The sequence below is a fragment of the Solanum tuberosum genome, unplaced genomic scaffold (genome assembly GCF_000226075.1).
Source record: "Solanum tuberosum cultivar DM 1-3 516 R44 unplaced genomic scaffold, SolTub_3.0 scf00226, whole genome shotgun sequence".
Lineage (NCBI taxonomy): Eukaryota > Viridiplantae > Streptophyta > Magnoliopsida > Solanales > Solanaceae > Solanum > Solanum tuberosum.
In genome coordinates, this window is record NW_006239155.1 from 65,099 (window position 1) to 77,908 (window position 12,810).

Sequence of the window (12,810 nt, forward strand, 5' to 3'; positions counted from 1 at the left end):
TATTCTATTTTGAGACTCGAGTTGCCCCTTGGGCCATATTTTTATCAGTTAAGTTGTTTATGTCTTTGCATGGCATTGAGTTATTCTATTGAGTCAGGTTTCCGCTGAGTTAAGAAAGCCAGGCCAAGGGTTCGCTTGGGGCCAGCAATGGTCTCCGAGTGCCGGTCCCGCCCAGGGTGTAGGCTCGGGGCGTGACAGTATAATATTGCAGGGCCCATTTTGGAGGGCAACACTCCTAACATGATATTTTTCATTTTTAAGGACTCAAACTCGATTAAGAATAAAGTCTTTTTTGTGTTGAAGCGAGGAACAAAGGAAGTCCACTCCTTAGCCCAATAACTTGATAGGCCCAGTAAAATGATGGGTCTCATCAATTGTGTATTTGGGCCTTTGGGAAATGCTATTGCCACTTTTTATTTTATTTTATAAATTATAGGAACCACATATTATAAGTACTAAATAACATCATATCCCTTCTAGTTTTCTATTTACCAAAAATCCCTTAAAAATGATGTTTGCGGGATACTAGCGTTGTGCACGGGATACATGCGGGATACATAGCAGTGTGTACGGGATACATAGCGTTTGATACATTCCACATAGCGGGATACATAACGTTGTGCACGAGATACATGCGGGATACATAGGTAAATAAGGGATTTTTAAATTTTTTGAAATAAGTAGGGATAAATGGATATTAAGGTAAGTAAATGAGTGTAGTTAAGTAATTTGTCCTTTTTTTCCCATTAGTATCCATATTGGAACTTGTAGACTGCGCTTCGTGGTGCGACAGAGTCCGGGCACAACGGGACTCTCACCTTCTCTGGAGCCTCCTTTCAGGGGACTTGCGCCCGAAGCCATTAGGTCAAGGGCACGTCACGCATCGCGTCGCCCCCGCACACTGCAAGGCATTGCACGGGACGGAAGTTGGCCTCCCGTGCGCCTTGAACGCGCGGATGGACAGACTAAATTCGAATTCGCGACGAGAACAATAAAGAGCTCCCTAACAAAGACTACCAATGGGTCACTTCTCATTCAATTGTACTGAAACATCAACAATATGTTCACTGCATGAAACATAACAATTTGATTTGAAATTGAAGTTTTGTTTGGACATATAATAGGAATTTCTTAAATTGTACTCATAAACATGAAACCCCCATAAGTTGTGAAAACTATCAAAAGTTATCTAATTCTTATATAATCCTACCAAGTAAGCAAATCGTAATTTATAAAAAAGAATTGGTATATTCAAAGGTGATACATTGATAAATAACATATCTTCAAATTTCTTTTATAAATTACGGTCTTTGATCACAAACATCAAAATACACATAATTTTATAAAATTCACTAATGACAATAGCAATAACTAGCTATACTTTAATATAATTCTATCTTATGATACACATATCTCTTTAAGGCAACACTACAATAAATTTGGTCTACGGCCACACTAATTCTAAACAACACTTTAAAAGTGTTGTCAAAAGTATCTAAGGTAACACTTTCAAATTGTGACCTTTGTACAATGCTTTTGGTAACGAAGTCTTTGGCAATGCTCTTGAAGTGTGCTCTTTAAAATTATAGGCTTCACCTTTTAAGTGTTGCCAAATCAGAAAATAATTGGCAACACTCATTTATACATATGGCTACACTTTTAGTGGCGGCTATGTGTTGGCGGCCACAAAAACATACTAAAATTTTCTAATAAAATTTGGTTGAAGAAGTATTAATGGCGACCTATAAGATGTTGCTGCTAAGTTCTTTGTGGCGACACCGTTGCTACTAAAAGTTGGTCTTTTGCGGCGATATTTTATGCCGCAGCTAATTCTTTCCTTTTGATATTCAACATTATTTTCGTTTGAAAATCACATTTTTATAATACTTGTGGAGAATTTAGTTTATCGTATATTTGGTCTTTTATTAGGAATTAATGGCACCATTTTTTATTTTTTCAAATGTGATTTTATTTTTGTCTTTCTAATATTTGTGAGGTTGTTTAAAATATATTATTTTACCATATTTTCTTCTCTTTCCATATATTTCAGAATTATTTCATTTAAAAATATTATAAGATAATTAATTAATAATTTAAGGAAATATAACATACGATAATTTTATCTTAGTATAAAATCTTTTGATGATTAATAAATGACAAAAAGTTCCATAAACATTTTTAAAGGACTTCATGTTTTTAAATAATATAGATGTTAAGTATAGTGTAGATAAATTTATAAAGTAATTTTCATAATAGTTTGAATATGATTTTAATTTCTTAAATTAGATAAATAAAAAAAACTAAAGGCGAAAAACAAAAGATATAAAAATATAAAAGAACCCTAATTTCCTCCTGTTTAAAAATGAGTAACTTTCACATATAGCAAACACAAAATTCATATTTGTATGCTATAACAAAGTCTGCATAATTGCGCTCCATAGCAAACATATATATATAATTCGCTATACATATACAAAAAAACAGTTGTATAGTTCGCTATACATATACAAAGAAAACAGTTGTATAATTCGCTATACATATACAAAAGAAAGCAGTTGTATACAAAAGATCAATTGTATAATCTGTGTATGTATAAAACGAGAAAGAGAGAAAGGCAAAAGAAAATTGGGCAGGAAAATATTTGTATTGTATAATTATAAGTGTATAGAACGAAGATATATGTATTTGCATGTGTATATACAATTTTCTCTCGCTTTATATAAATAGAAGCGCAATTTATACATTTCGTTTCTGTTTGTATAAGCGAGAGAGGCGAGGGTGGTGAGCGAGATTTGGGAGAGTGGCGAGTGAGATCTGGGAGAGAGGGGAACGAAAATATATGTATATATACAATTTCCTCTCGCTTTAAACAAATACAAACGCATTTTATACATTTGTGTTTGTATAGAAGCGAGAGAGGTGAGCGAGACTGCTACCAAACGAGAGTGGCGAGCGAGATTCCACCAGGGAGAGTGACAAAAATAGTAATAGTTTGTTATAGGGTACAATTAAATCAAAGTATATTTATAGCATTTAATTTGAATTAATAGTTTGCTATTATATATAATTTTTCCTTTCAAAAACGCAGACATATCCCTTTTTCCCCTAATTCCCTTCTCTCCTTACACCAAATCCCTCTTCAATTTTGTAGGAAATTCGCCGCTTTCTTCCAATTTTTCTTCGCTGCGGTGATTTCTAAATGCTATAAAGCCTTGTGGACTTTGCTCGTCTCCGAAGTTTGACAGAAGCAGCTAGACACGACATGCTTTCTCTCTTGCAATGGGTGAAAGGTATCTTGTTTGGGGTTTTCTTTTTCCACAAATCTTATTCGATGAAACCCAATATAGTTCTTATAAGTTTTATTTTATTTGATCATTTTTGTTGGGTTTCCATTTATCTTAGAAATAATATTTAGTTTAATCTTCTAAAGTTATATGCATAATGGATTGAGTGACTAAAAATGGAGGATGCCAACAAGAATGGCAAGATGTTGAGAATATTGTGGTAGAGTAAAGAACTAAGACTTCCAATTACAGTTTGAAAACTTATGGGTATGCCATTGATGACGAACGGTCCATGGAGTCACTGTTTGTATTTTTGTAGATATTGTTAGCGTGTCACTCATTTTGCTCAACAATATATGAATTGTGGGTTTTTGAATTGCATAGGATGGATACTATATCTTACAATAAAAATATTTATTTGTTAACTTCTACAATATGAAATTATGGCTACATGTTTTTGCATGATCTGTTTGTATTGGCATTTAGAGAAAGCTATTGTTTCTTTGTATGCAATAGATGTCATGGTAATGAGGTGAATCTATCTAAATTCTAAAAGGTTAATCATAATTTGCTATGAGGATAAGAGTGAACATAATTTTTTTTGTGTTTTTAATGTTAACTAATTGAATTTTAGCATGATTGTGAACCAATGAAAATGTGTTAGGAGATTCTACACTTCCGTTGGTCTTTACTAACTTGGTCATCTACCCGTTGTTCTAAACTAGTTTATACAACACTTCAATATTTGAGAGTTATTTGATTCCATTTTATGCACTTAATTTGGAGACTTGAGAGTTGTTGGACTTAGAGGCTAAGATTTATCCAGCGAAGACTCATTAAGAGTTAATTTTGCCTTATGTGTCCCACTATTTAGGATAGCACAAATGCAGAACTTTTGTTTTAGCTTATTAAACTTGTATAGAACCTGTGCCTTCCATCTTAAGCTTCCAAATTTTTGAAACAGTTATATGTTTCCTATCTAGGAAAATCATTTCTATTCATACTTTCTTCAAAAACAAGTAATGAAAATTTATAATCAAATAGATAATCCTATTGTAGTGTTAGTTAAACTATGTCTGAGGGCTATCTTAGGATATAAGCTTTGAAGGATGCTTGATACCTTCCTCTCGGAGTAAATAAAACTTACCTAGAATTCTAAAGATTTTGCAGAGTAAAACAGAATAGACATCTGACATGTTAACAAAGCTAGTGAAACTCCTTTATGTTCTTGGACAATATATGTAGTAGTATACTAGTAGCAAAACTCAAGTCAAGGTCATTCCTCCTATCTTTTACATTTCTAGTTTTTCAATGAAGTAGATGATATAGGATGAGATCTGATTTGTTGTTAAAAGTTTATTCACGCTATTACCTTGAATCAAGTGTCATGTTATAGGATGAGATCTTAGTTTTTGTTGATGTTGATTCACGATATTACCTTGCCCATTATTCATCTTTCTTGTACTCTTATTTCCCGTTAGAAGCTCAGAGATCAGCAGAACATCACATTAGGGGCTTGCTAGCACTTTGAATTTGTTGGAGGAGGCAAAGAATGTTATTGATTCGAATTCCAAAGGTGGACCAATCTTATATGCAGATCTCATCCAGTTTGTTGTAAGGGTTTTAAATGCAAGTTTCTTGTGTGTTAGGCTTCATGCTTCTGCTAAACAAGTTTTGACCGATTGATATTTCAATATGCTAATTACAACAGCTCTCATTCATTTCATTTCTTTCTAGCTGCAACATTAAAATGAATACACTTTGGAGGAGATTTACCAACAAATTCAGGTTCTTTCTTAATATAATTTGTGAGAGATTGTCTGGTTAATTTACTTATATTGTAACCAACAATAAGCAGTCTCTTAAATGTAACAGTTACTGGAGTCTTTCTATCTTTGACTGTTATTTCTTACCCTTTTTCAGCATTTTCTTTCTAAGGTCTACCTTCATTTAGTGCCCACATTTTGTCAAAGGTAAACTTGGTTTTCAAAGCTAAAACTACACTGATAAGTAAACTATCGAATGTGACAAGCCTAAGACAAATAACTTTAGGAGTTCTCTTAAATATCATAATCCCCTCGGTTAATTTATGTGCCTTGCTGAAAAAAAAATCACCCATTTTTCTTTGGTTTGATACAACACAAAGTCCAGTCAAGTCAACCTTTCTTGCTTCTGCAATTAGCAAATGTGGTGATAATGTAGAGAAAGGAACTTTGTTGTAATCTGCTTATGGTTCTAATGTACAAGTTATCTTTATTCGAATGTATTTAAAATCCCTACTTAATGATGAACATGTATCTTTGAACTCCATGAATTTTCCTTTCTATTACTTAGTGTCATGAAGATCCATTCTGAAATGATGAAACAAAATAATAGAGATGTCGCAAGAGAAAGAGGCCTTGAACACTAGTAGAGGAGAGGCAAACAAAAGAGTGCTTAACCAATTTATAATCTTTTCACAACTAAATATTGTGCAGTCTAATATAATGTTTATTCTTTATCATTTTTGGAGTTGCAACATGAAGATCAGTTTTCTATCATGACTTATGAAACTAGGATCAAAATGAAGAGAAATGCCTATCATTCATTTAGTACATGTACAATTATTCGATTAAGTAGTTGTTTCAGGTTATTCACCTCCAAAAAAGAATGTTGTCCTTAAGATTGATTGTCTATAATTTTCTCTCTGCACAGTGAAACAAATTTGATAGGCTATTTGGGAGTTCAGATGCCTGATCCAGAGGGAAGGGTGCCTTGGGGCGATAAAAGCAAGTGTGCAGGAAATGAAAGACGAATTTCAAAGGTGTCGGCTTGGTCACTCTCCAGGTAAAAGACTAGTTATTTTGGACAACATTTGGACCTAGGTATGGTAACATCTTCTTTTTGGGGCACCAATAATTTTGGAAAACTAAAATACAACCAACTAGCTACAGCTTAAATATCGCCAATGAACTTCTTTAGTGGCGACTTTATGGGTTTTTGTGGGGACTTTTATTGCCACTAAAAGTATGATTTCTTGTATTGGATACTCGGACTTTTAAAAAATGTGAATAGATTCTTGTCGAATTTTCCAAAGTAGTGTATTTTTGCAAAATTCGACACGGATGTGTCATCAAAAGTGAAGAGTCTGTACAACTTTGATTTAAGGTCATGTGAATGTGTACTTAAATTTTAATCCAAGTATATGTTTAGGAAAGAATATACAAAACAAAAGTTGTTGTGTGAGATCATGTAGGTAAATTTTTGTTGTTGTGTTATAATAAGAAGTTTTACCCTAATATTTTTGTTTAGATATATATTCTCTATGGATAAAAAGACTAAAATCGAACATGCAAGTGATTTTCGTGTTCCATGGTAATATGAAGCTTGCATATAGTTTGTCTTTTATTGACATTTGATTTCAATATTTCTATGTTGTTCGGTACCTTACTGATCAAAATGATTTTAGCTTTGTTGTTGGTAGCCTTTTGGAGAAATTTTTTTTTTATGTGTCGTCTTCTGGGAAGAAAATCTTATGCAGGACTTGGAATAATTCTATAGCCACTGAAATAACTTGTACATTTGTATGAATACATACTACTATATATTGATTTTTTTCTAATTTTTAATTTCATTTTGAATGTGTAGGATAATGTGGGTGATGCAATTTTAAATGGTGGCCACAAGTCAATTCAATCGATTGAAGTTTATCATGAAGATCTTTTTGAACAATTACGTTCAAATTTACTTGTGATTTTGTGGAATTCGCACATCTTGAAATATTGTTTTATTACTGTGTAGTAAGATGTTGATTTCTCAAAGTTTAATGCAAATATGTATATTTTTAAATTATTATTTTTGAGTTATTAATTAGGTAATGTAGTTCTTGCGATCATCTAGATGTAATTTGTGAGTATATAGACATCAATTATGTGGATCATTGATCCTAGATTTTGACACGTATATTAGTTTAGGCTACACTTTATAAAATGTTGCTTTAGAAGTTGTAACAAATGATATGTTTTGGAAGTGGGTCTATGAGGTAGAAAAGGCCACACTTAAAAGTGTAGTTATAGGTCATTAAAAGTGTTGCCATATAAGGTGCTAAAAGCGTGACCTTTGTACAGTATAGGCCACACTTATTAGGCGTGGCTAAGAAGGCAATACTTGAAAAGCGTGGCCTTAGGTCAAATGTTAAGCTTGTTTAGGCCACCCCTTAAAGTGTTGCCTAAAGTCCAAAAGTGTGGCCTTAGATAAAAGGCTACACTTTTTATTATTTTAGGCCACACTTTTCTGGGGTGGCAAAAGGCCTAAAATGTTGTAGTGCAAGCATGAATATTTTTTTTACAAAATTCAACTTTTATATTTTAAAAATATTTTAATCTCAAATTCTACTTTTTGAAATATTTAAAATTTGAAAACATAATTCTTAATTATGTATTAAAAGTTGAAATCATAATCTCTAAATTCAGACCATGAGTAACTTTTGTAGGACCATTAGTAGTGTAATTCAACTTGGTTTAAATTTAGTTTTGTATCTTTTCAGATGACATATATGAGTCATCCCAAAAGTGCATTATATTGGGAAATATAGTACTATATATATAGTATCTTAATAAGTTGTTGAGTATTGGTTACACTTTGTTGTACCTATGAATGAATTTTGATCAATCACACAAATATTCCTATCCCACAAATTCCAAATTTAAAGTAGTTTTTTGAAAAATATATTTAATAAACTTGACCAAACACTAATTATTGATCAAGAATGTTTTATTTATTTATTGGTCAACGAAAATTATTTCTCCAATTTTTTTTAAAAAAATAAATTGATTTAATTTTTTTTTCTAGGTTTATTATTATGAGTAGAAAAAATATCTCTGTTCATATATGATCTCTTGTCTGACTTTGGATTTGAAAGCAACCGTATGTTTTTCTCCCATTAATGAAAGCAAGTGTATTTTTTCTTTCAATTTGCAAGCAACTGCATATTTTTTTTCCTGTTTATAAATATGAAAGCAACTGTATTAAATAAAGTACCAAAATAGCTACACAATATTTTCGTCCATAATGCCATGCACATAATGAAATTCAACTACGAATATTTAAAAATAAAAAATTATATTTAAATAATGCACTTAAGTTATGATAATAACTTCAAAAGAGATTGTCTTTTTATATTCACACTCTTTTTAGTCTATGAGGGATTAAATTACTTAACAAATACACTCGTTTCTTTTGGTAACATAAAATCATTAAACTAATTTTATGTGTACATTTATTTATAACAAGTAGATGAAATCTAAACTTCAGATTTCACTATACATAGATAAGTTTTTTTCTTCCCAGTGTCTGTCACTATAATCAGATTATTTTTTTCCCATCTGGTGTCCGGAGCTGACGTTGGAGCTCCAATTAAATTCGAGTTGCGCACTGCAGGACTCATTCGGGGGTGGCGCTCCCAACAAGACTTTCTTCATATCTAAGGCTCAAATCCAAAGCGTTTAATTAAAGTAAAGTACTTCCACCGGTGCACCACAACTGACGTTGGTACTATAATCAGATTTCACTATAGTTTAACTTTAAAAATACTCATTTTAAAATGAATTAAATTTAATACTCAATTAAACAGCACATAATTGGTCCTTTTCATAAACTTTTTTTTTTAATTTATGGAAACTATTTTATTAAATTAATAAGTCAAATTTTCAGTTTCCTACTCTACCGGGACTCTGGTACTGTGAGAATAAAATTGCAGAGCATCACCACCACTATAATCGCATTCATCATTTTTCTCAACAAATTCTACTTCCACTATAACTCTTTATTTTTTCATGGATTTCCCGGCTAACCGATTCTCCGGCCTAATTCCGGCGACTTTTAGTGCCGTTGTTAACTCGTCATGTCCTCTTTTAGGCTTCATCGGACGACTTTCTCCGGTCACCGGTGCAGCATCTGCCGCCGCGATTATAATCGTGACCGTCGCTCTACCGGGGTTCCTTTACTTGAAGAATAACAAAAATAAACTTCCTGATGAACGACACAATGTCCGTGGCGAGTCGACGCACGCTCCGACGTTTGACCCTCTTCTGAATGGTAAAATAAAATATGCTTTAATCGAAATAAATTTCTTTAATTTTGGTTGTGATGTTCTGGGTTTTGCCCAAAAGTTGTGTTTCTCTCATGATCAACATGTGCGTTCACACAGGGTTCAGGATGTAGAATTTGACATTGTTATTTTACCGATCCTAAAGAAAAAGGATCACATTTTCACATTGTTTATTGATCCTATTGTTTGATGTTATAAGAAAAATTAGTTTGTGTTTTCTTTTCCACAAATTTGTTCGTGTTGAAGTTGAATAGTTTTCCTGTTTTACCGGTTTGTTTAAATGTTAACTTCAGTTTTTTAGTTGTTGTATCTATGTATTGAAACTATTAGTTGAAGTTCTGCATTTTTGCCTCGAAATACTTAGCTCTTGTTTGGTCATAGATTTCGAAGTTGAAACTTGAAAACTTGAGTTAGTTGCGATTTTTTGAACTTGATGTTGTTATTGGATTTTTTTTTTGAAGTTTTGTGAGTGGGATTCCTAAAAACCCCAAAACTGGAACTTGATTATTTTTTTGATCCAAAATCTGTGGTCAGACGTTAGCTTAGTAGGAGATCCTACTTCTCACACAGTGAAAATGAGCTATCTCAAAGAGTAAGGATAGTGGTTCTTGGGATATGACCGAATTCTGTGGGACTCTCATTGCATTCTATCCGAGTGAATTTCACATCTCAACTGTTTTGTGTTATAATTATGACGAGGAGGGTGATGTGTTGTCTCTTCTTGTTGATGTAAGGTTATTTACTACGAATTGCAGATTGACTTAGAGAAACCTGATCAAGTTTCCAATTTAATCTGTTATAAGTCACCCTTAGAACTTCTGTACCCTTTTTTATGAGCTTGAACTAATTTTTTTCTCATTAGGTGATTGGTTATGTTGATTATAGGCCTTGATCTTCTACATAGGTAGGTGATCATTCTACAGTGATGTTAAGTTGCCAAGATGATCATTTTGTATTCATTGTTTTCTGCTTTGAGTTAATCTCATGCGGTGCGATTAAAACAATGATTTGGAAGAGGGGAAATCAAGAAAATGATGGGGTACATTGTTATTGCTTAAAAGCAAAGCAACAGACCATTTAAAGAAGTTGAAGTTAGATTATCAGATGTACAAAATTACAGTCTGGATATGAAGTCTTCTTTAGACTCATGTCACACAAGGCTCGATAAAATTCATTATAGTTCCTCTCCAAGTCATTCTTGAAATTTTACTTCAGTAAGTAATGCTCAAATATATTTATTATATCCTCGACATCCTTAACCTATTGGCATTTTGAAATGAAGTTTAGTTTTGTTCACATACCAAGTATTTCTTCTGTAATCCACGTGCTTATAATCATGTTGCAGAATTTGTTGGAGGACGTATAAGTGAGATAGATGTCTATTTTGATGCTGAATATGCAGAAGAGTTACAACTTCATGAAGTTTTAGTAGCCTCACTTTACACTGGTCAAAGCAGTAATCATGCATCTGTATCTGCTCAAGGACTTTTGTCTGAAACAGAGATGTTGAATCTTGACAAAGAAGATGAAGATCAACTTAACAACTTCTGTGAGATTTGCTTGGATGACAAAGAAGGATGGGAGATGTTTAAAAATTACAGTTGTTCTCATTCCTTCTGTTATGAGTGCACTGGCAAGCATATTATGGCAAGGATATCAGAGAAAGCAAAAGTAATTGGTTGCCCTGGAATAAGTTGTGGTGCTGCTCTCGATGTTAATGCTTGTAGGTTCTTGATTCCCGAAGAGGCACGGATCCAGTGGGATGAATCGGTATGTCAGTCAATGATTCTCGATTCCCAAAAACTGTACTGCCCTTTCCGTGATTGCTCAGCCCTGTTGGTAAATGATTCTGGGGAAAGTATAGAAAGGAATAAATGCCCTTTGTGCAAGAGATCATTCTGTGCAGTATGTCGAGTTCCATGGCATTCAGAATTTACATGCAAAGAATTCCTGAAACTGAATGCCAAAAAGAGGGGCAAAGGGGAAGAAATGGTGAAGATACTTGCCAAGAAGAAAAACTGGCAGAAATGTCCTAATTGTAAAGTATTTGTTGAGAGGACAGAGGGATGCATTCACATGACTTGCCGGTGTGAACATGAGTTCTGCTACAAATGTGGTGCAAAATGGACTGCTGCTCATTATTGCCGTAAAAAATGATCTGACGTTTGAAGCTCCATAAGATTTCTCCGGGAAGTGACAATTGATGAAACTTCCTTTAGGGTCACTTTAGCTAATAGTGTAATAAGTAGGTCGCAATTACTTGAATCTTTTGGAAGGAAACAGAAATGTTTATGATGTACATAACAATCTGGATTTTTAGCTTTTGTCCATGCTAAGTACTAACTAGCAGTGTTGGGTAACATAATAGCTTTTGCTTTATTTACAATTTTCTGAAGAAACTCTTTCTTGCCTTACCATGGGCAACAGAGGACATAGTAAGTTTTCTTATCTTGAAATTGGTAAGGAAAATAGTATACTTGAGCTCGAGGGTGTATTGAAAACAACCTCTCTACCGTCACAAGATAGAGGTAAGGTTTGCATACAGGAAAATTGTAGTACTACTGTTTTTAGATTTACTCTTTCTATTGAATTGTTTGAAACCAATCTACTAAAACTATTATTATTCTATAGAGGTTTCACTAGTGTTTCAATTGACCCCCTATGGGCCTAACCCAAGTGATTTGCATTCTTAGATATCTTCTACTTAGGAACAGTCCACTAAGAATGCTCCTCTTTTAACTTCACTCGAGTCCTAAAGTACTATGCCCAATGAGTTGTTCACGTGGAATTGTCATTAGCGATGCCAACTAATATTTATGGTTAAGGTATTCTTATCTTCGGCCCACGAGTTCCAGCCTTTTCCTGATGAGGATCATTCTTGTGAATTCACATATTTGAACTATTTCAATCTCACTTCCTTCATCTTGTCCACTACTAGAGCCACTCTCATCTTGTCCACTACATCTTTGTTTCTAGTCCTATTTCTCCTAATATACCTACACATCAATCTCAACATCCTCATTTTCTCTACTTACACCTTTTAAACGTGCAATTTCATGGAACGGAGAGAAATGCATTAAGAATGACCTAGACGTTCTAAATGATTGAGGTAATTATGAACCCCTAATAGTAAGGTTTTTTGTTAAATCAGCTCAACTTAAAATGGAAAAAAGTAAAATATTCTCAGCATAATAATTTAAAAGGACTAGACAAACCATGTGTCAAGTTGACGGAGAAGATGTAACAACTCGAACTATAGTGTTATACATTTTAATTCAACGGTTTACTATCTTATACGCCAATGATCCATTACTCATTCTTTTTCTTTTTTTTAATTGAAAATTCGTACTTTCAAACATGAATATTATTTAAAATATTTTTTTACAAAAAACATAACTAAACATCACTCTCTTTTCAACACAAATTTTATTAACTTAA

At 33.2% G+C, this 12,810-nt stretch overlaps 1 protein-coding gene and 1 long non-coding RNA gene across 3 annotated transcripts; both read left to right on the forward strand.

Moving 5' to 3' along the window:
• Positions 1-3,093: 3,093 nt before the first annotated feature.
• On the forward strand, positions 3,094-7,112 carry LOC102594920 (uncharacterized). Of its 2 annotated transcripts, none has more exons than XR_001474630.1 (4): positions 3,094-3,290; positions 4,766-4,898; positions 5,979-6,110; positions 6,912-7,112. It is a non-coding gene; the product is annotated as an uncharacterized lncRNA (long non-coding RNA). The 2 variants fall into 2 exon arrangements; XR_001474631.1 differs by having other exon boundaries at positions 4,766-4,860.
• A 1,877-nt stretch (positions 7,113-8,989) lies between these two features.
• LOC107057658 (probable E3 ubiquitin-protein ligase RNF217) lies at positions 8,990-11,734 on the forward strand. Its single transcript, XM_006356730.2, has 2 exons — positions 8,990-9,359; positions 10,718-11,734. The coding sequence occupies exons 1-2, from the start codon at positions 9,098-9,100 to the stop codon at positions 11,527-11,529; spliced, it is 1,074 nt and encodes a 357-aa protein (XP_006356792.1). The 5' UTR covers positions 8,990-9,097; the 3' UTR covers positions 11,530-11,734.
• Positions 11,735-12,810: the final 1,076 nt, after the last annotated feature.

Bases quoted from the DNA above. Each gene is read 5' to 3' on its own strand.
- LOC107057658 (XM_006356730.2), top strand. From the start codon at position 9,098: ATGGATTTCCCGGCTAACCGATTCTCCGGCCTAATTCCGGCGACTTTT. The intron at 9,360-10,717 runs GTAAAATAAAAT...ATCATGTTGCAG, and splicing joins GTTTGACCCTCTTCTGAATG to AATTTGTTGGAGGACGTATA.